Source organism: Barbus barbus (genome assembly GCF_936440315.1).
Source record: "Barbus barbus genome assembly, chromosome: 43".
Classification (NCBI taxonomy): domain Eukaryota; kingdom Metazoa; phylum Chordata; class Actinopteri; order Cypriniformes; family Cyprinidae; genus Barbus; species Barbus barbus.
In genome coordinates this window covers 3,803,810-3,822,677 of record NC_136721.1, presented here as the reverse complement: position 1 = coordinate 3,822,677, position 18,868 = coordinate 3,803,810, and the positions used below count along the sequence as shown (strand labels likewise).

Genomic DNA, 18,868 nt, shown 5'->3' with positions numbered 1-18,868 from the left:
ACTACTATTGTTTAATCTACACTCAATGACAAAGTGAAAATAGAATTTTAGAAATGTCTGTAAATTTATTGATAATTGCTGAGATACATTGGTTGGAGTCCACCTGTGACTGGACATGATTTGGAAAGGCACACACCTCTCTATAAAAGGGCTCATAGCTGACAATACATATCAGAGCGAAAACCAAGCCATGAGGTCAAAGGAGCTGCCTGCAGAGCTCAGTGACAGGATTGTATCGAGGCACAGATCTGGGAAAGGCTATAAATTTTTTTTTTTTTTTAAATCTGCTGCATTGAAGGTTCTCAAGAGCACAGTGGCTTCCATAATTTTCAAAAGAAAGAGGTTTGGCACAACCAGGACTGGTCGCCCAGCCAAACTGAGCAATTTATGGAGAAGGGCCTTGTCTAGACTGTTGACCGACTGTCCCCATCCAACCTGACCGAGCTTGAGAGGATTTGCAAAGAAGAAATGGCAGAAAATCCCCCAATCCAGGTGTGTAAAGCTTGTTGCAAAACGGCCAGAGAGGAGCTAATAGAGCAATCTGAGCCAGACAGGAAACAGAAACTAAATGTTAATTTGCACTGCTTTTAAGATATAAGGATGTAACTACTTCCTAATCTAATCATGTCCAACTTCAATTCATTCAGAACTACTAGATGTGTTCTCCCACACTGTGTTAAAATGAAGTGGCATTCCATGGAAGTTTAACACTGCCCTCTACTGTCCTACCAATAAGTTATCTAAATAAATAAAGTGCATGAAAGCAGACAAAAATAAAGCTTTCCAAGTCACGCTCACACATTATTATTTATTGCAATATTTTGAAACAAATCACATAGTAACATGGCTGAAAGCTTTTAGCATTATTAGATTTCAAATTTTAGGTTGTCCCGTTAAGCCATTTATAAAAGTAATAGATATTTAAATGGTTATTTAATATAATCAACTCGACGGAGGTCAGAGTGAATGAATCAAAAGTCACTGCCGGTTATGCATTTGGACATCCAATCCTGGAAAAATGTGAAACATCGACGAATGAACATCAACTCTTGATTAATCCTCAAATTAGTCTTGCGAACCATGACTTCGTCTTTCAGACAGTGTTCTCCAATCTTGCAAAATAACATAAAGAGAAAAAAAAATTCACACACGTGAATACATCATTGGGCCAACTTCCAAAACACACGAGAGAAATCACTTACCGGATTCTGAAGGAGAAATCTGATATTGTGCTGTAACAGTCTAAGTGCAGTGCGTGCTTCAACAGCAGCGTCTTGATCAGTAATTTCAGCTGAAACTAATGTCTTCAGAAGCTCTTGAGCAATAAACTCTTTACAGCTGCACATCTGAAGAAAACAGGCCCAGTCTTGCTCAGATATATGGCATCTCAAACACACAAATCTGATATATTTCCCTGTTAAGGTACCAAAAACTCACCTCCCCGCTTTCAATATGCACATTCGGCATGTATATCACGTTTATGTTCTTTAAAAGATGCAGGAAATAATAATTATTTACACTGTGAATGTAGAAATAAGATGCCATGAATATGTTAAAGCATGGTACTTACAAATGTGAAGAGATGTGCATAATCCATGAGGTCTCGAAGATGATAAAGTGCCTCACGTAAAGCGTCATCCCCCTTACCCATGTGCTGCAATGCTATAAAGAAAAACCAGCACATGATTTTTAATGTAAGTTTCTTTTGCTCACCGATGCTGCAGTTATTTGCTCAAAAATAAAGTAAAACAGTAATACGGTGAAAACAAATTATAATTTATAATAATAGATTTATTTGCCTGAATGATCACAGTAATAATATTTTAAAACATTAAAATAGAAAACAGCTATTTTAAATTGCAACAACATTTCACACTATTACCGTTTTTATTGCATTTTTGAGCAAATAAATGCAGCCTTGATGAGCATTTAAAATGTTGATTCTTGAAAATCTTGTGCTCACCATGACTGCATTTATTTCATTCAAAATACACTGTAATATTGTGAAATATAAATACAATTTAAAATGACTTTTCAAATGGCTGCTGAAAATAATTGTAAAATATCATAAATATTAAATATATATTAAGTATAACAGTGTCTCTGAGTATTTCATACTTAAAATATTTCTAAATGTATCTTTCACAGTTTCAAGTTACTATTAACATTCACTAACAAACTGATTCTGCTTTTTCTCTCTCTCGTGACTCTACTCACTCTTCAAATTGAATTTGATTTGCAAATTGTTAATAGGTTTTAGTGTCTCTTCATATTAAGATCTCCGTTATCTATAAACCTACAGCAGGCTACTTCTACAAAACTGCAACCTGCGGTGTTGGTAATAAACTGAACAGAATGTAGTACAGGACATGATGGTAAATTTATGGCCAAATTATCATTTTTGGGTGAAATGTCTCTTTAAGTTATTCAGTACACCAGCTGTTCGTGAAACAGCACCACCAAGCGGATGGATGTGGTACAACAACGACAATAAAACTTTAAAAATAAAATAAATAAAAAAATAATAAAAATTCTACACGTCTTATGAATGGGAATATAAACATCAGAATATGCCAAAATCACTGTGATCTTGAAAATATATATTTGTATAAAATATAACTGAGAATAAATTAGTAATTTGTCGTTTTGAGAAGATACCAAACGAGACCACATAACAAAGAATGTGCGTCAAACTGTTCTCCTGCTCCATATTATGAGGATTTAGGCAAAATAATTGTGATTGTGGTTTGGAGTACTTACAGACAAGAGACAGCATGAGAAGGAAGGTTGTGCAGATCTGAGCGATTGTGTGTGGAGGTTTACAGTTCCTTTGAAAACCTTGAAGAGCGACACATTCCGACCTTTGCTTCACACATGCTTCATGTTCTTCAGGGACAAAACTTTAGTAGTATTCACGTTTAATATATTGAACTGACAAGGCGGTTTCCTCGGGAGAGTGACATCAGCGTTTTTATAGCTAAACGTGAGCTGCTAATAAACCATATTCGTCCTCAATCACAGTTCACAGCTACTAAGCTGATATTGTTCTAAATAGCTGTTTTAATGTGGGCAATAATAGTCAAAAAAATTAATTAAATTAAATTGCATTTGTGTGGTCATAGGCTTTGGGGGAAATAAGTGAATATCATTCTTTTGCAATATTATGTAATTATAAATATATTCACTTGTATTTCAAGCATTCGTTATTAAATGATCACTGTGCATTCTGGGATTTGTAGTTTCTTGATGTATAATGTGACGGCGACTTGAATGCGGAAGTACGTCACTGCGCCGACGCGGGAAACACACGATTGAGTGTGTGCGGTCAAAACAATTCCGAACTTCTGTTTATGTGGAGCTTACATCCTTGTTTATCCTGTGTGAGGTATTCTAATACAATTATATGCTGTTTAATTTCCCTTTTGATGTTTTTATATCTTTGCTAGGCCAGCTGCATCGTTATTATCTGAACGCGTTATGAAACTACATATAAGTAATTTTTCACTGCATTTAATTTTATATCACTTCAAGGCTACAATTCAAAGCACTGGTCCAAAATGTCTAAGATTGAAAAGATGAGTATCCTGGGAATAAGGAGTTTTGGAGTTGAGGATAAAGACAAACAAGTGATCACCTTCTTCAGCCCTCTGACGGTCCTTGTGGGACCTAATGGAGCTGGAAAAACGGTTTGTATATTGCTGTCAGTCATGATGCTGATAAAATGCATACATAGCCAATATAACACATTTATGATGCTTAAATATTTATATATAGAAGTTATATCTACCAGTAACTACATAATATAATAAAAAACTCTGAAATAATATTGAACTATATTTTTTTTGTGACTTGCAGACCATCATTGAGTGTCTCAAGTACATCACTTCAGGAGACTTTCCACCAGGAAGTAAAGGAAGCACATTTGTCCATGATCCCAAAGTAGGTCTTTTGACGTGACTAATGCAAATGTGCATGTTTTAAGGCCCCTTCCCATCAATAATGATAACTATATTAGCATCCACACCAATGCAAAATAAAGATCACGGCCCGTATTCCTACAGATTATACGAATCCTTTTAGAGAGCTCCTAATTTAGCTTAAAAATGTCTAACTAGGAGTCTTAGCTTAAAAGTGATTCAGGACCAATCTGAGAGCAACTCTGAGCGAGGAAAAAACTTTTATCTTATATTTTATCCCCGTTGCTAGCTCTCTCTCTCACACACACACACACACATTATATAAGTATATATATTCTTTATTTTTTATTTACCATGCTGTCATACTTACTGTATTTTATAGGAAATGAACAGCAACATAAGTGCTGTAACAGACCCAAATCATCACTGCTGCATACTTGCATTTTTCCAGCTGCCAAATATGTTAATGTAGTGATTACGTCCGTTTCTGACGCTATGGCATTTCTGTGCGGTGAAGAAAATTCTCAGAAGTCAGGGCCCCGTATTTGTGAAAAATTATAGTGCTAAGAGTTGCTCCTAGTAACAAAATTCTAAGAATATTCTTAGAAATGTGGGTGTTTCCTCTTAAAATGAAAGAAAACATCCTAGTAAAGAAAAAAGAAAAACCATTTAAAAAGAGGTCTTAAGGTCCAAAATAGTTTTTAAGGGGCTTAAGAGTTTCTTTAGCAGTGGAGAAAATGGACGAAACATGAAGAGGGAGAAGAAATGTTTGTGACCGATCTTATTAGAGACACGCTAACATCTCCGACACCGCGCAGAAATGCCATAGCTCCAGAAATGGACGTAATCACTACTTTAACATATTTGGCAACTGGAAAAATGCAACTATGCAGCAGTGATGATTTGGGTCTGTTACAGCACTTATTAGGCTATGTCTCTGTTCATTTCCTATAAAATACGGTAAGTATGACAGCATGGTAAATAAAAAAAATATATATATTATATGTAATGTGTGGGTGTGTGTGAGAGAGAGAGAGTACGGTAAAACAGGAAAAATTACAAGTGAAGGCTTAAACCCTACTCTTAAAAGCGCTCTTTTATTTCCTTCTTGGACAACAAACCAATCACAGTCTTCAAAAGAATGTGTCATCGCTAGTAAAGGGGTCAGCCCCGCCTCCTCACTAAGATAAAACTTTTTGTCTTTTCCTCGCTTGGAGTTGCTCCCAGATTGGTCGTGAATCACTTTTAAGCTAAGACTCCTAGTTAGACATTTTTAAGCTAAATTAAGAGCTCTCTAAAAGGATTCTTAGAATATTTAGGAATATGGGCCCTAGGCCCGTATTCACAAAACATCTTAAGGCTAAAAGTATCTCCTAACTCTTCAAAAAAATCTTAAAAATAGTGGGCGTGGGAGTCCTAAATTTTTACTCTTAAGAGTATTTCACAAAACGTTTTAGTGCTAAAACTAGGTCCTAAATCTGTGAAACGTTAGGAGTAGTCAAGAGGACTCCTAAGTCACTAAGACCAACTCACAGCTATCCTAAAATGGCTGTTGCCGGCAATCTGGCTCAGAATATAAACATTTGACAATAATGAGCCTTTAATACGGTATCACCGTTAGGGTTTGGAGGTTATCCCAACTCCAAATTTTCCTTTGATTATATCCTTTTCATTAACCAGTTGGGCAAGAAGTAACAGATGTTTCTTGCGTCCAGTTTGGTTTTCTTTTGCGTTTGCATGTCTTACTATCAGCTGTTAATTAAAAGGCGGTTTATATGCATCCGCTACAAGAAGCATACATGTAAGAGACTGACAATTATCTGAACATATACTTATTTAATTAGTGACACTTAGCCTGCATGTTAAAATCTTTATTTGAATGTGGCAATTAACATAATTTTTAAAGCTTTATTTGGATATGGCAATTTAATATCGTGCTCTACAATATTTCTATGACTTAATCTCTGACAGAGACCCCGCCCCTATCCTATCAGCCAATCACTGTGTGCATAGTTAATAAGCATGCTTATGTCATCCATAGCAACAAGGTCAACCCCGCCCCCTTACTCTCTATTCCTTAGTAAAAGTTTGTCTCAGCAGCTTTGTGAATAAGTTATAAGAGAAAACTCTTGGCTAAAAACTTTTACTGCTATTTAGGAGAGCTCTTAGTGATAAGAGAAAATGTTTTGTGGATACGGGCCCAGGTTGACCTCGTTGCTATGGATGATGTCAGCATGCTTATTAACTATACACACAGTGATTGGCTGATAGTCTCTTTCAGAGATTTATTCATGGAAATATTGTAGAGCATGATATTATGTTGCCATATTGAAATAAAGATTTTAAAATACAGGATAAGTGTCACTAATTAAACGAGTACATGTTCAGCTTATTGTCAGCCTCTTACATGTCGGCTTCTCGTAAACAATTAGCAGATATGCTTATAAACAGCCCTTTAATGAACAGAGTAGAATAATCATGGCTGATGGTAATAAATGCAAACGTAAAAAAAAAAAAAGTACGCTAGAACATCTGTTACTTCTAGCCCAATTGGTTAATGAAAACAAGGATATAATCAAAGGAAAATTCGGAGTTGGGGTAACCAGAACCAAAGGTGATACCTTTTTATAAGCTCATTATCATCAAATGTTTCTTAAATGTTTACGTTCAGAGGCAGATTGCCAGCAACAGCCATTTTAGGAATAGTTTGTGGCTTGGTCTTAGTGATTTAATTAGTGAGAGTTATGAGCTACTTTTAGCCTTAAGATGTTTTGTGAATGTAGGCCCTGTTTATTATAAACAGCCACTTTTAATGCTAGAGCTCTTTAAAGCAGGAAGGGTTCTGATTGGCTGACAATTTGTATCGCTCATCGACTGGAAAAAAAAAAGTAAATTGAAAGTGATTCTGAATCCATCATTCCTCTATGCGATTATCGTTATATTTGTAGTGTGTACTCTCTTAATAGAACTATTTTGTATAACTTGGTTATTGTTTTTTGTGTGAACAAAAACTAATGATAACTACGTGTGTTAATGCTAATGTTGGTCTGTTGTAGGATGCCCATGAGACAGATGTACGGGCACAGATCAGACTCCAGTTTAGAGACGTGAATGGCGATCCTGTGGCTGTCCAGAGGTCTATGCAAAGCACACAGAAGGGCAAGAAAACAGAGTTCAAAACCCTTGAGGGTGTTATTACAAGATTCAAGTAGGTTTTACACGTGTCATACTCTACTGTTTAAAAGTCATTTATTTGATTAGAAATACTGTGATCGAAAAGCTGAAGTTGCAGCTCAAGAAACATTTGCTATTTTTATTAATGATGAAGTTGCGCTGCTTAATATTTTAGTGCAAATCATAATACATTTTTTTCAGGATTCTTAATAATAGAAAGGAAAAAAACAGCATTATTTGGAATAGAAAAAGCTTGTAACATTAAAAATGTTTTACTTAATTTTGATCAATCAATAAAAATGTTTTACTACCAATTTTTTGCTCCTTGTGTATTGAAATTTGTACATTATGGTCCCTGTCTGAAGGACCACATTTGTCATTAATATGTCTTGACCTCTCTTTCTGTCAGGCACGGAGAGAAAGTGGGCCTGAGCTCTAAATGTGCTGAAATGGACCGTGAGATGATATCAGCGCTGGGCGTCTCCAAGGCTGTTATCAACCATGTCATCTTCTGCCACCAAGAGGAGTCCAACTGGCCTCTCAGTGAAGGAAAAGCCCTCAAGCAGAAGTTTGATGACATTTTCTCAGCCACAAGGTATGTTGATCTGGACAGCAGGTTTCTCCCCGAAGCCTCTGTCATTCAGTCATATGTGACCCTGGAACACAAAACCATAAGTCAAATTTTCTGAAAGCTGAATAAATAAGCTTTCCATTGATGTGTGGTTTGTTAGGATCGGATAATATTTGGCCGAGATACAACTATTTGAAAATCTGGAATCTGAGGGTGCAGAAAAATTCAAATGTTGAGAAAATCACCTTTAAAGTTGTCCAAATGAAGCAATGCATATTACTAATCAAAAATTAAGTTTTGATATATTTATGCTTGGAAATGTACAAAATATCTTCATGGAAAATGATCTTTAGCTACTTAATATCCTAATGGAAAAAAAAAACTATCTATAATTTTGATTTTTGGTTGGCTATTGCTACAAATATACCCGTGCTACTTATGACTGGTTTTGTGGTCCAGGGTCAAATATATATTTTTTCCTCCCTAAGGTCTACAATTTGCATCATATTTTAGTTTTTCGTTTTACATCATCTCTGACTGCTTGCATTCTCTGCTTTCTTATTTTTGTTTTATCAATAATGTTGTTTGTTTGTTTGTTTCTTTTGGAAGTTTACTGTATGTTCACCAAGCCATTTTATCTCAAAAGATCTAGGAAGATTGGTTCTTGCTAATATCTACACAATATACAGTATGTTTTGTAAATGCTCTTACACCAGTAGGTGGTGCTAAATGAGTGTTTATTAATGTGTTTTTGGAAAGCTAGTAAATCTATCTTTGCTCGGTTACAACTGAAACAGTGGACATTCAGTGGATTCATTATTTGATTAATTTGTGCAACCCCCAACTAATTATATCTTTTTAATTATCCATGCAAATATATTGTTGAGCAGGCTAACTGAAATTCATTATTTGGTAAAACCCGATTAAACTAAATTTGTAGTTATTCAGTTTCTTTTCTTTACCATTTCGTATGACTTTTCGTATGATGTCTTTTACATATACTAAGGTAGCATCACAGATAAATGCCTGAAAATAACCAAAATCTTTGCTTTAAGGTACATTAAGGTATTAGATACTCTGCGGACACTGAGGATCAAACAGGCCGGCATTGTCAAAACCTGCCAGACAGAGCTCAAGTACCTGAAACAGAACAAAGATAAAGCCCAAGAGATTAGAGAGCAGCTGTCTACAAAAGAGGCTCATCTGGCTTCCTCTAAAGAAAGTGTCCAACGCATCGAGAGTCAGATTGACCCACTGGAGGTGAGACACAAAGAATTTGTGACACCAATTTTTATGCTGACTCAAAAGATTAAATGCCATGGGATTTTCTTTTTTTTTCTCTCTTTGAGGTCTGTGGCAGTTCATTGTTTTGCTAAATTAATTTTTAAAAATGTATTTAATGTATGTGATTTTAATGCATATTACGGTACCAGTTACAGCATATACCACAGTTAAATTTTAACCCAAAGGCTTATGCACATTTTCCAAACACACTTTTCTCATATTTTCAGAATCGGATGTATGACATAGACAACAGCCTCAGCAAAGTGATGAAGTTGGATATTGACATCAAAGCTTTGGACAGCAGGAAGAAACAGATGGAGGATGATAGCCGGGAACTAGAGGAAAAGATGGAACAGGTAACCAAAGTGTGTATATATATATATAAAAAATTCATCAGTAATGAAAGTTTCACTACTATCAGTATTAGTCATAAATGCTAGATAATGATCATCTGAAAGCAGAGGAAGTGCTTTTCACAGAAAACATGTACAGGATGTTCAGTAATGGATGTCTACTTGTGACATTTTTCATTTTATGGAGAAACAAGGGGTTTGCTTTTGCAAGCTCATCTTTCTATTCAAGTTCAGTCTCTTTCACTCCTCAAAGATTTCTTCTGTATCTTTAAATTGTTCTAAAACAGAGACACTTATTTATTATTAGTTAATATTAATAATATCTATTGGCAGTCACGGCCTAATAGTTAGAGAGTCAGACTTGTCGCAGGTTCAAGTCTCAGTACTGTTGGGGAGAGTGAATGTACAGCGCTCTCCTCCACCTTCAGTACCCACAGTGAGGTGACCTCGAGCAAGGCACTGAACACCCAATTGCTCCCCGGGCTCTCCACTACTCGCTGCTGTGTGTATGCACTCTGCATTTATACCTTCAGGTCTGGAGAAATCATTTTTTGTCTGCATTACAATGAAAATTTATATCATGTTTACTAAAAATATCAACTAAAGGGAGCATGTTTATTAAAAAAAAAAAGAGGCCTAAGACAAAGCCTTGCGCCACACCATTTGTTCATTCATTGAGGAACCCTCATGAGGAACCCTTGTGCTATTTTAGGTGTTTCAGGGCACAGATGATCAGCTGCAGGACATGTATCAGAACCACCAGAAGACTGTGAAGGAGAAGGAACGGAGATTTACAGAGTGCCAGCGTGATCTTGATCGTGCCGGCCGAGAGTGCCAGAGGATGAACCGCATCAAATCTGACATGCTAGTTGAGCAAGGTAGTCAGATTTCCCTTTATGCATCAGAGATTGATTTATGTATCTGTTTTCTAAAAATCCTCAAATTGTTGTTTATTTGATTCTAATATTTAAAAAAGTCACTAGACGAAAGATGATGTCCTTTTAGTTTATAGCTATTGCAAGTCAGAGATTTTTTCGGGAAGGTTCATGTAGGAGTACACTAGGGTTGCAACCAATGAATATCTGTTCATTGCATCTTTGATTTAATGGCAAAAAAATGTTTTAACCACATTAAACACACAAGCACTTGAATATGGCCAAGTAATTTTGCTCATATTGCCTTTTAGCAGCACATATGTTGTTTATTCTTTCTAAGAGCTGTTCATCATAATTTTTTGTTCGTTTGAAGGTCGTCTACAGTTGGAGGCAGATAGACACACACAAAACATTAAAAAGAGGGACACCCAGGTCAAGAGCTTAGCATCTTTCCTGGAGTTGGAGGGTTATGACCGAACCCCTCTTAATGAGCGACAGCTCCAAAGCTTCCACAGACAAGTCAAAGAGAGACTGGACCAGGACACAGAGGCCCTCAACCAAACTATGGTATGGTTTTAACTATATTATATATCATGGTGTTTATTTATTTAGTGCTCAATATAGAAGTCAATATAGAAAATAATAAAATCAGATAGGCACAAAACTTTTTATTTATCAGTTATAAATTCAATATTAGTATTGTAAAATGTTTTGTATTGTAACCATTTTTTTGTATAATTTCTTAATTTGTTTTCAGCATGATATGCAGGAGAAAGAGGCACAGAAGCAGCAAAGCATCGATGATCTCCGCGATAAAAAGACCGGTCTAGAGAGAACCATTGAACTGAAGAGAGACATACAGGCCAAGAAACAACAGGAACTTAAAAACATCAAGTCTGACCTCCAAAGACTCGAGGGCTCCTCAAGCAGACTACAGGAGCTAGAAACTGAACTTCAGAAAGCGGTTAGGCCCGCGCCACTGCACTACATCACGCATGACTTGCTTTGAGCATGCAGATATATCTCAACTGATTCCTTAACTAAAATGTCTACATTTTAAAATAAATGAGTAGAATGAAAAACAAATAGAAATGTCTGATTAATCTACCAGAACTAACATCAGTGGCACCTGTATTGCTTTAAGATATATGTCTTAAAGTGTGTGTGTGTTATAGGAGCGTGAGCTTGATAATGCTGTGCAGGCCTGTACAGTGGACAGTCTAAAGGCAGAGGTAATTGAACTACAGACGGAGAAAACTAAACTGGATCAGGCCCAGCGCAAACTAGACCAGGAGATGGAATTGCTCAACACACACACCGCGGCACGCACACAGATGGACATGCTCAAGAAGACCAAGGTGAGCTCACATACATCACTTTTTTGTCCATTAGTGGCCAATCCCCACTTTAATGCCAAAAACAAATACAACAAACATAAAATAAATGTCTTTGGACAATAACACATCTGAATAGCAGGACAGAAATCATCCAGTCTAATAATCTAATATTCTCCAGATTATGGTTGCCCAGTAGTGCACAACACAACGAAATTGACGCAATACGCCTATTAATAACATTAGAATCATTTGCTTATAAGTGTGAATAGGATCAAACTACTTTTTACAATTATTGCAAAGAAAATACTGCTACTTTTACATAGTGTAACTAGAATATTTTGCTATTTTCACTTAGTGTAAACAGCACATCGCTGAGAAAATACTTATTTTGTCATTTAGTGTAAATAGCACCTATCGCTAAGAAAATGTTACTTTCACTTAAGCCCTATTCAAACGGGACTAGTTTTCTAAACTACGTTTGAGTTTTGATTCTTATCAACTGACAGCTTATCAACTGTACCAATTCGGACGGGACTAACATCTACGTGTTTATTACAGAGGTGGGAGGGTCTGTTTTGGACATCTGGGCGTTTCAGAGAATTTCACGCTCTGTATGCGTGCATTGCTTATAGATTCGGATTGATTACCATAATCACACAAATACCATGGTGAAGCTAAACCAGGTTAATGTGTGGTTACTTGACTTTTACTTTGGTTATTTATTTTGTTGTAAACCCGTGTTTAATTTTCATAAAGGTAGGCTACATATGTAATTAAAACATTATGTAATTGAGTGCAGAAATGATCCCAAATAATTTTACCTGACGCTGATATTACAAGTCTTAACAGTTTACGTGATCTGGCTCTTGATTTTATTATTGTTTTTTTTTTCTCTCTCTCTTTGCCGGGAAGCAAATATGAAATCAAATGTGCGCGAGGTAAGGTCTATGGTAATTCACATTGGCCAAAACACACAAGGAAACGCGTTGTGAAAAAAAAATCACAGACATTGCATTCGGACGGGATTAGTTTTCTCAGAGGATCACTGAGTTTGCTGTAGGTAACAGTAGGTAATTTGCTCTGGAATTGTTACAGAAGTTGTCTGAGAAAAACGCAGACATGGCAGATTCGGACGGGATTAAAATCCAAGTACGTCTGTGAAACACAAATTTCTCTAACGACCCCCTGTAAAACTAGTCCCGTCCGAATAGGGCTTTAGTGTAACTAGTCGCTGACTTTCTATAAAGGCGAATGAGACCAACGTGCAAGCTTTATGCCAGTGGTAATGGACTAACAAAACCCTAATTTTGAACAATTTACCATGCCATACAAGGGGTGACCCCGAATAGTCGAAGATTTGATGCTTCGATAGGATTAGTCTGATTTGACTACCAATCTCAGTCGAATATTCGCAGAAGTCTTACGAAACGAGGATCATGCCATTTTGGCAAGACAGGGGTGCTCAATGTCTGATTTCATCTTCTTTCTCCCAATACGTTAATAGACTGCCTATTATGATAATGCTGTAGGCCTAAATACAAATGTGAAAAGAAGCTTTTAATAAATATTTTTAATGTGTGTGAATAAATCCAAGCACCCCTGTGACAGATTTAAGTTTCACTTTAATGGCAGGTATTTAAATCTTCAACACGACTCAAATTGACACAGGCAGAGTGAAAGACTTTTTTCAATCAGGTAGGGTACAAAATTTCAACATTTGAGCCGGTTCTAATTAGATTTTTGGATGCTGTAAACATAGGCGCTGAAAAACGCGATATTATCTATTCATTATTGATATATCATACTGATGAAACAGATGAAACAGTGATATGTTCTCTGCGTGGAGTAAAGTCTGGTGCATTTGCAGCTTGTACTTATTATTTAAACAAATAGAAAGCAAACAAGTAGCATTAATAGTCATTTAGTTTTAGTCAATATCTGCTATGATAAATTTGAACAGATTTTTATTCTTTTGTAAATAAAAATGGAACATTAGGTGATGAATATTGTCTTAAAAATCATGGAAATGTATTGGTAAAAATGTGTACGAACCCTGGTATTAGTACGTCAGCACAGTGCTTGCAGTATATAACTGCAACAATAGATGTCAGTACATGTCTTTATATCACTGGTGACCAACGTCTGTCCTGGAGAGCCGCAGTCCTGCAGAGTTTTACTCCAACCTTGATAAAAACTTACTTGCCTGTCGCTTTCTAGTGCCACTTAAGCCTTTATTAGCTTGTTCAGGTGTGTTTTATTTATTGAAACTCTGCAAGACTGTGGCTCTCTGGGACCGACATTGAGGCATCATAAGGATTTATTTTATTAGGAGTTATAAATATAATTGAATTGATTTCTTTAAAATCGTTATTTTATGTTTTTCTTTAGGTTATGTGCAATCTATTAAATAATTCCTTCTGAAAATGTGTTTATACTAGTATTTATACTTTAAAGCAATGTAGTATAAAAGCAAAGAGATTATAGCTATGTTCAGAATGGAATACCTCAATACTAATACTACTAATTTAGCAATATGTATACTTTACTCAGTATACAGATGGTCTATATTTAAGGAATACTTAAATATATCTACTACTGTTGTCAAATGTTCAGAATTCAGTCAGAACACATTGTCAACAGTCTAGTCTAGCGTGCCACTATTTGAAACGTTTATTGAAAAATAGTAGGCAAATGCTTATATATAGCAGTTTTTATTATCAGTGCTTATGCCAGACAGAAATAGTTTATCTCTGCTTTGGGTTCCAGATGGAAAAAGAGGAGCAAGTGAGGAAAATCAAGTCGAGACATAATGAAGAGCTGGTGTCTCTGATGGGACACTTCCCCAGCAAGAAAGAGCTAGAAGACTGGATCTACTCCAAATCCAAAGAGATGAACTCCACCAGAGACCGGCTCAACAAAATGAAGTCTGTTACGATGATGTTTATTATACAAACATTTGTATATTAGAATAAGCTATATGAATGCCATAAACAATGATGTTTAGTGAGAGTTTGGAATATGTTTTGTTCAGGTAACAGAGAATCTAAAGGTCTACGTGATAAGTGACACATGCACATACACTGACCTTGATACAACAGAAAATACTGACATTTGCACAACCACCCACATACTTAATATCTTCTAAAGACATATACGAAGTTTCGATTCCGGGTTCCTAAGGAATAGGTCATCTTCAGGGCATTGAAACACGCAGTGTAGTATTCAAATGGTGATGTTTAGCTTACAGATGTCTACACAAACATCACTAAAAATTCATATTAAAGAGTTGCACTTGTGCGTGCAATGCTTTATTTCCAAAATAAAAACAATATATTTGATGTTTGAGTCAATATATTTTTTTTAGGATTTACACGTTGCCCTGTTATTGTAACAGGTTTGTGTTTCAGGCTTGAAAAGTATGAAACATTAAATGCATTGCTAGACAACAAGCCTCTTGAACAAAAATTGTTGTTTTTGTTTCATAGTAAGGAGCTTGCATCTGGAGAACAGAAGAAGACTCACTTTACTGCCGAAGTGAAACGTAAGGAAGAGCAGCTGGCCAGCTATGAAGAGAGACTTTTTAATGTGTGCGGCAGTCAGGACTTTGAGTCGGACTTGAACAAACTGGAGGATGAGTTGGAGAAGTCTTCCAAACAGAGAGGTACAAAAGTGTGTTCAGCTCTCACCAAACATATTTGAGCTACACAAATATGCGTGTACATTTTCTGTGCTAATTTTGGAGGAAAATCATCAGAATGGCGCAGAATTAATGTACGTTTCGTACCAAACCATGCACAAACCCACAAGGACTAGGGGACGCATTTCATGAATGATGGCCTTTGAATTCTGCTTAAGTTTGTGGATTTAGCAGATGAAGATTCCGTGTGGGCCTGGTTTATGGTAAATTACTATTCATTGCCAGACAGGATATAGCCAGTTTTTTCCAAGTACAGCAATAACTGTAGATATGAGGTAGCAAGCTGGTGACTCTAATGCAGTAGAGGATAATCTTACCCACACAGTTGAGGTTAAATAGTTTGTACGATTTTCATTACCCTGTTTGTGCTAATTCAGAACATCTCCAGTTTTCACTGTCTTCCATGTTCTTAATGTGATTCTCAGTGTCTTTTTCTCTACTCTGTCCTGGATCGTTTTCTGAGCAGCTATGCTGGCGGGTGCCACAGCCGTGTACAGTCAGTTCATCAGTCAGCTGACGGAGGAGGGCGAGCCCTGCTGTCCCGTGTGTCAGCGTGTGTTCCCGTCAGAGGCGGAGCTCCAGGACGTCATTAATGACATGCAGTCCAAGCTGCGGCTTGTCCCAGATAAACTAAAGAACACAGAGCATGACCTGAAGAGGAAGGAGCGCAGGCGTGATGAAATGATGGCACTGAAGCCCATCAGGCAATAATATATAATTTTTTCCTATCTGTCCGTTTTTTCATCTTTAAATGTATCTATCCTCCATTCATCCATCCTTCCATCTTTTAGTTTACCTATATATCCGTCCATCCTTCACCTATTTATTCACTACATCCATGCATCCATCCTATTGCTTTTTGTCCATTCATTTGTCCACCTATTAAGCCCTTAATCCAGCCATCTGTCCATCCACATATTTACCCCTTCATCCATTTATCCATCCATCCTTCGCCTGTTTATAATTTCATCCATCCATCCATCCTACTTTTTGTCCATCCATTCATCTGTCCACCTATTAACCCCTTCAACCAGCCATCTGTCCATCCACCTTTTTATCCTTTCATTCATCAATCCTTCTGTCTATCTTTTACTTCACGTATTTATCCATCCGTCCTTCACCCGTTCATCACTTCATCCATCCATCCTTCATACTCCATTTTTGTCCATCTATTAACCCCTGCAACCAGCCATATGTCTGTCGTTCGATTTACGCCTTCACCCATCTGTCCTCTTATTAACCCCTTTATTCAGCTATCTGTCCATCCATCTCTTTACTCCTTCAACTATCCATCTATCCATCCATCTCTCCACCTGTTTACCTCCTCATCTATTCATCCATCTATCCATTCACCTATTTACCCCTCATCAATCCAACCACCTGTCCATTCATCCTATATCCATCCACCCTATTTACTTTTTCATTCATCCTTTATATTCATATCAAGACAGCTTAAGATATTGATTAATCATTTTCTAACATGCCCATCTCTTGTACTGGCAGGCAGTCCTTAGCGGAGCTCCAGGAGAAAGAGCTGCCAGAGCTCAGAAATAAACTCCAGCGTGTGAATCGAGACATTGAAAAGCTGAAAGGAGACACTGAGGAGCAAGAGACACTGCTGGGCACACTGATGTCTGAGGAAGACACAGCCAAGGCCTGTCTGCAGGACATATCACTCATGGATCGCTATCAGGTCTGAGCTCATTTCCATTTAGTCCAAATACAGAAAATACAATCCAGTTAAATACAGTACATCAGTACAACACAACATATAATTTGAAGTCTTATTCATCACCTAGAACACTCGGAATAATGCAATATTGTGATTCTTATTAAATATACACTGTAGTGCAAATTTAGTGATGTGACGTGGCCAAGTATGGTAACCCATACTCGGAATTATTAGTGTTCTGCATTTAACCCATCCTAAGAGCACACGCACTCTGTGAACACACACCCAGAGCAGTGGGCAGCCATTAACCTTTGGGTTACGAGTCCAACTATCTAACCATTAGACCACGACTTCCCCACAAATTTATTGAGGCTTGCATCTGGAAACAGTACTGTCGCGACAGTATTTTTATCCACCTGTGCATAATCAAAATGTTTCCTATTTTCTGTAGCTTGACCTGAAGGATGTAGAAAGGAAGATCGCTCAACATGCAGCCAGGCTGCAGGGAGTTGACCTCAGCCGCACCATGCAGCAGGTCAGCCAGGAGAAACAAGAGACCCAACACCGCCTGGACACCAGTACGTTCGGTTTATGTAGAATAATGACTTCTGTGAATCTATACTACCAGTATAGAAGTGAATATATACTACCATTCAAAAGGATCTGTACGTTTTTAAATCTTATGCTGACCAAGTCTGCATTTGAGCAAAAAAAATAATATTATGAAGTAATACATTCATTTTTTTTTTTTTATATAAGGTTTAATTTATTCCTGTGGTAGTGGAGTTTAATTTTCAGCAGCCATTAAAAAAAATAAAGTAAAATAAAATAAATATAATATGCATGTTGCTGATCAAAAATATAAATTTCATTAAAAAACAATTATTGACCGCAAATATTTTGAACAGTCATGTATATTATTTAAACATTTGTCATATTGTTATTTGCTGTTTATATACTATTTATATTAACATATAAGGGGAAATGTACAGCTTAGGTACTGTAAATGGCAGCTTTAAAAAAAACTAATGAATCACCTTTGCCTTCGCTATTTATTTAAGTAGTTCTTTGCAGTGAATGTCTTAATAAATGAGAACATGATGGGCCCTCGATTTATAAAAGTCATAAAAACTGCATGTATTATTGTCACACCACAGGACTTGTCAGCTTCCCAAAGTATTTAATGTAAAATCAGTTCTAACATTTATTAAAATGTTCAATTGATGTTTGTTTATTTGCTCCTTTTGTGTAGCCTTCAGTAAGATCGAGCTGAAGAGGAAACTGATCCAGGATCAGCAGGAGCAGATCCAGGCCTTGAGGAGCAGCGTGAATGAGATTCGTGGAGAAAAGCTCCAGATCTCCAGCAATATGCAGAAACGTCAACAGTTGGAGGAGCAGTGTGTGGAGTTCTCCACTGAGATCCAAACACTCCATGGAGACATTCGAGTGAGGAGCACCCACTCTGCTTTCATGTGCTGTTTTATTCATAAAGATAAAAGTTTAATTTCATAGGTTCACTAAACACCGCGTCAGTAGCTGACATGAACACCCTCCAGGTCTGACGATTATAAGCGGGTAGTCAGTCTTTCTTGTTTGTCAGTCTGAGAAGTCTGTGTTTCACAGAATGATAAACCAGCAGTTACCGGCTGTATTGCATTGCAGTGTACTTTGCCCACAGTGTCAGCTACAGTTGCAGCATTGAGTAACCTATTATGTTTGTAACCTTGGTTCCCTGAGTATTAAGGGCGAGGTGATGCATAGCTTGCCACTCTCCTCGGTTCTGCTAAAGGCTTCGTTCGTAGAGAATTCTGAGGAGTGTTGACGCACACATGTCTATTGGAGGCACATAGCCCATTCATACAGTAAATTACCCTAATATGACCAGAGTCAGGCACAAATATGCTGTTCACGCAAGCAACAACCCTTCGTCTTATTACTATTAAGACACAGTTCACATCAGTACCACTCTGGAGGGGTGTATGTAAGGT

At 37.0% G+C, this 18,868-nt stretch overlaps 2 protein-coding genes across 2 annotated transcripts in view; one reads left to right on the top strand and one right to left on the bottom strand.

Annotated features, from left to right (window-relative positions):
- Window positions 1–789: 789 nt before the first annotated feature.
- On the bottom strand, window positions 790–3,659 carry LOC306862515 (uncharacterized protein). The gene is made up of 5 exons (XM_079405348.1): window positions 2,761–3,659; window positions 1,571–1,662; window positions 1,438–1,485; window positions 1,203–1,346; window positions 790–1,112 (listed from the first exon to the last, which is right to left on the bottom strand). The coding sequence occupies exons 1-5, from the start codon at window positions 2,774–2,776 to the stop codon at window positions 972–974; spliced, it is 441 nt and encodes a 146-aa protein (XP_079261474.1). The 5' UTR covers window positions 2,777–3,659; the 3' UTR covers window positions 790–971.
- Window positions 3,275–18,868, top strand: part of rad50 (RAD50 homolog, double strand break repair protein) — a 27,671-nt gene continuing 12,077 nt past the window's right edge. The window contains exons 1-17 of the mRNA XM_079405347.1: window positions 3,275–3,385; window positions 3,532–3,686; window positions 3,856–3,939; window positions 6,974–7,125; window positions 7,501–7,686; window positions 8,718–8,922; window positions 9,174–9,302; window positions 10,012–10,177; window positions 10,548–10,741; window positions 10,932–11,138; window positions 11,350–11,532; window positions 14,278–14,435; window positions 14,997–15,172; window positions 15,675–15,912; window positions 16,712–16,901; window positions 17,332–17,458; window positions 18,133–18,326. Of these exons, the coding sequence (XP_079261473.1) occupies window positions 3,558–3,686; window positions 3,856–3,939; window positions 6,974–7,125; window positions 7,501–7,686; window positions 8,718–8,922; window positions 9,174–9,302; window positions 10,012–10,177; window positions 10,548–10,741; window positions 10,932–11,138; window positions 11,350–11,532; window positions 14,278–14,435; window positions 14,997–15,172; window positions 15,675–15,912; window positions 16,712–16,901; window positions 17,332–17,458; window positions 18,133–18,326 (2,718 nt within the window). The 5' untranslated portion in view covers window positions 3,275–3,385; window positions 3,532–3,557. The remainder of the gene's footprint in view (window positions 3,386–3,531; window positions 3,687–3,855; window positions 3,940–6,973; window positions 7,126–7,500; window positions 7,687–8,717; window positions 8,923–9,173; window positions 9,303–10,011; window positions 10,178–10,547; window positions 10,742–10,931; window positions 11,139–11,349; window positions 11,533–14,277; window positions 14,436–14,996; window positions 15,173–15,674; window positions 15,913–16,711; window positions 16,902–17,331; window positions 17,459–18,132; window positions 18,327–18,868) is intronic.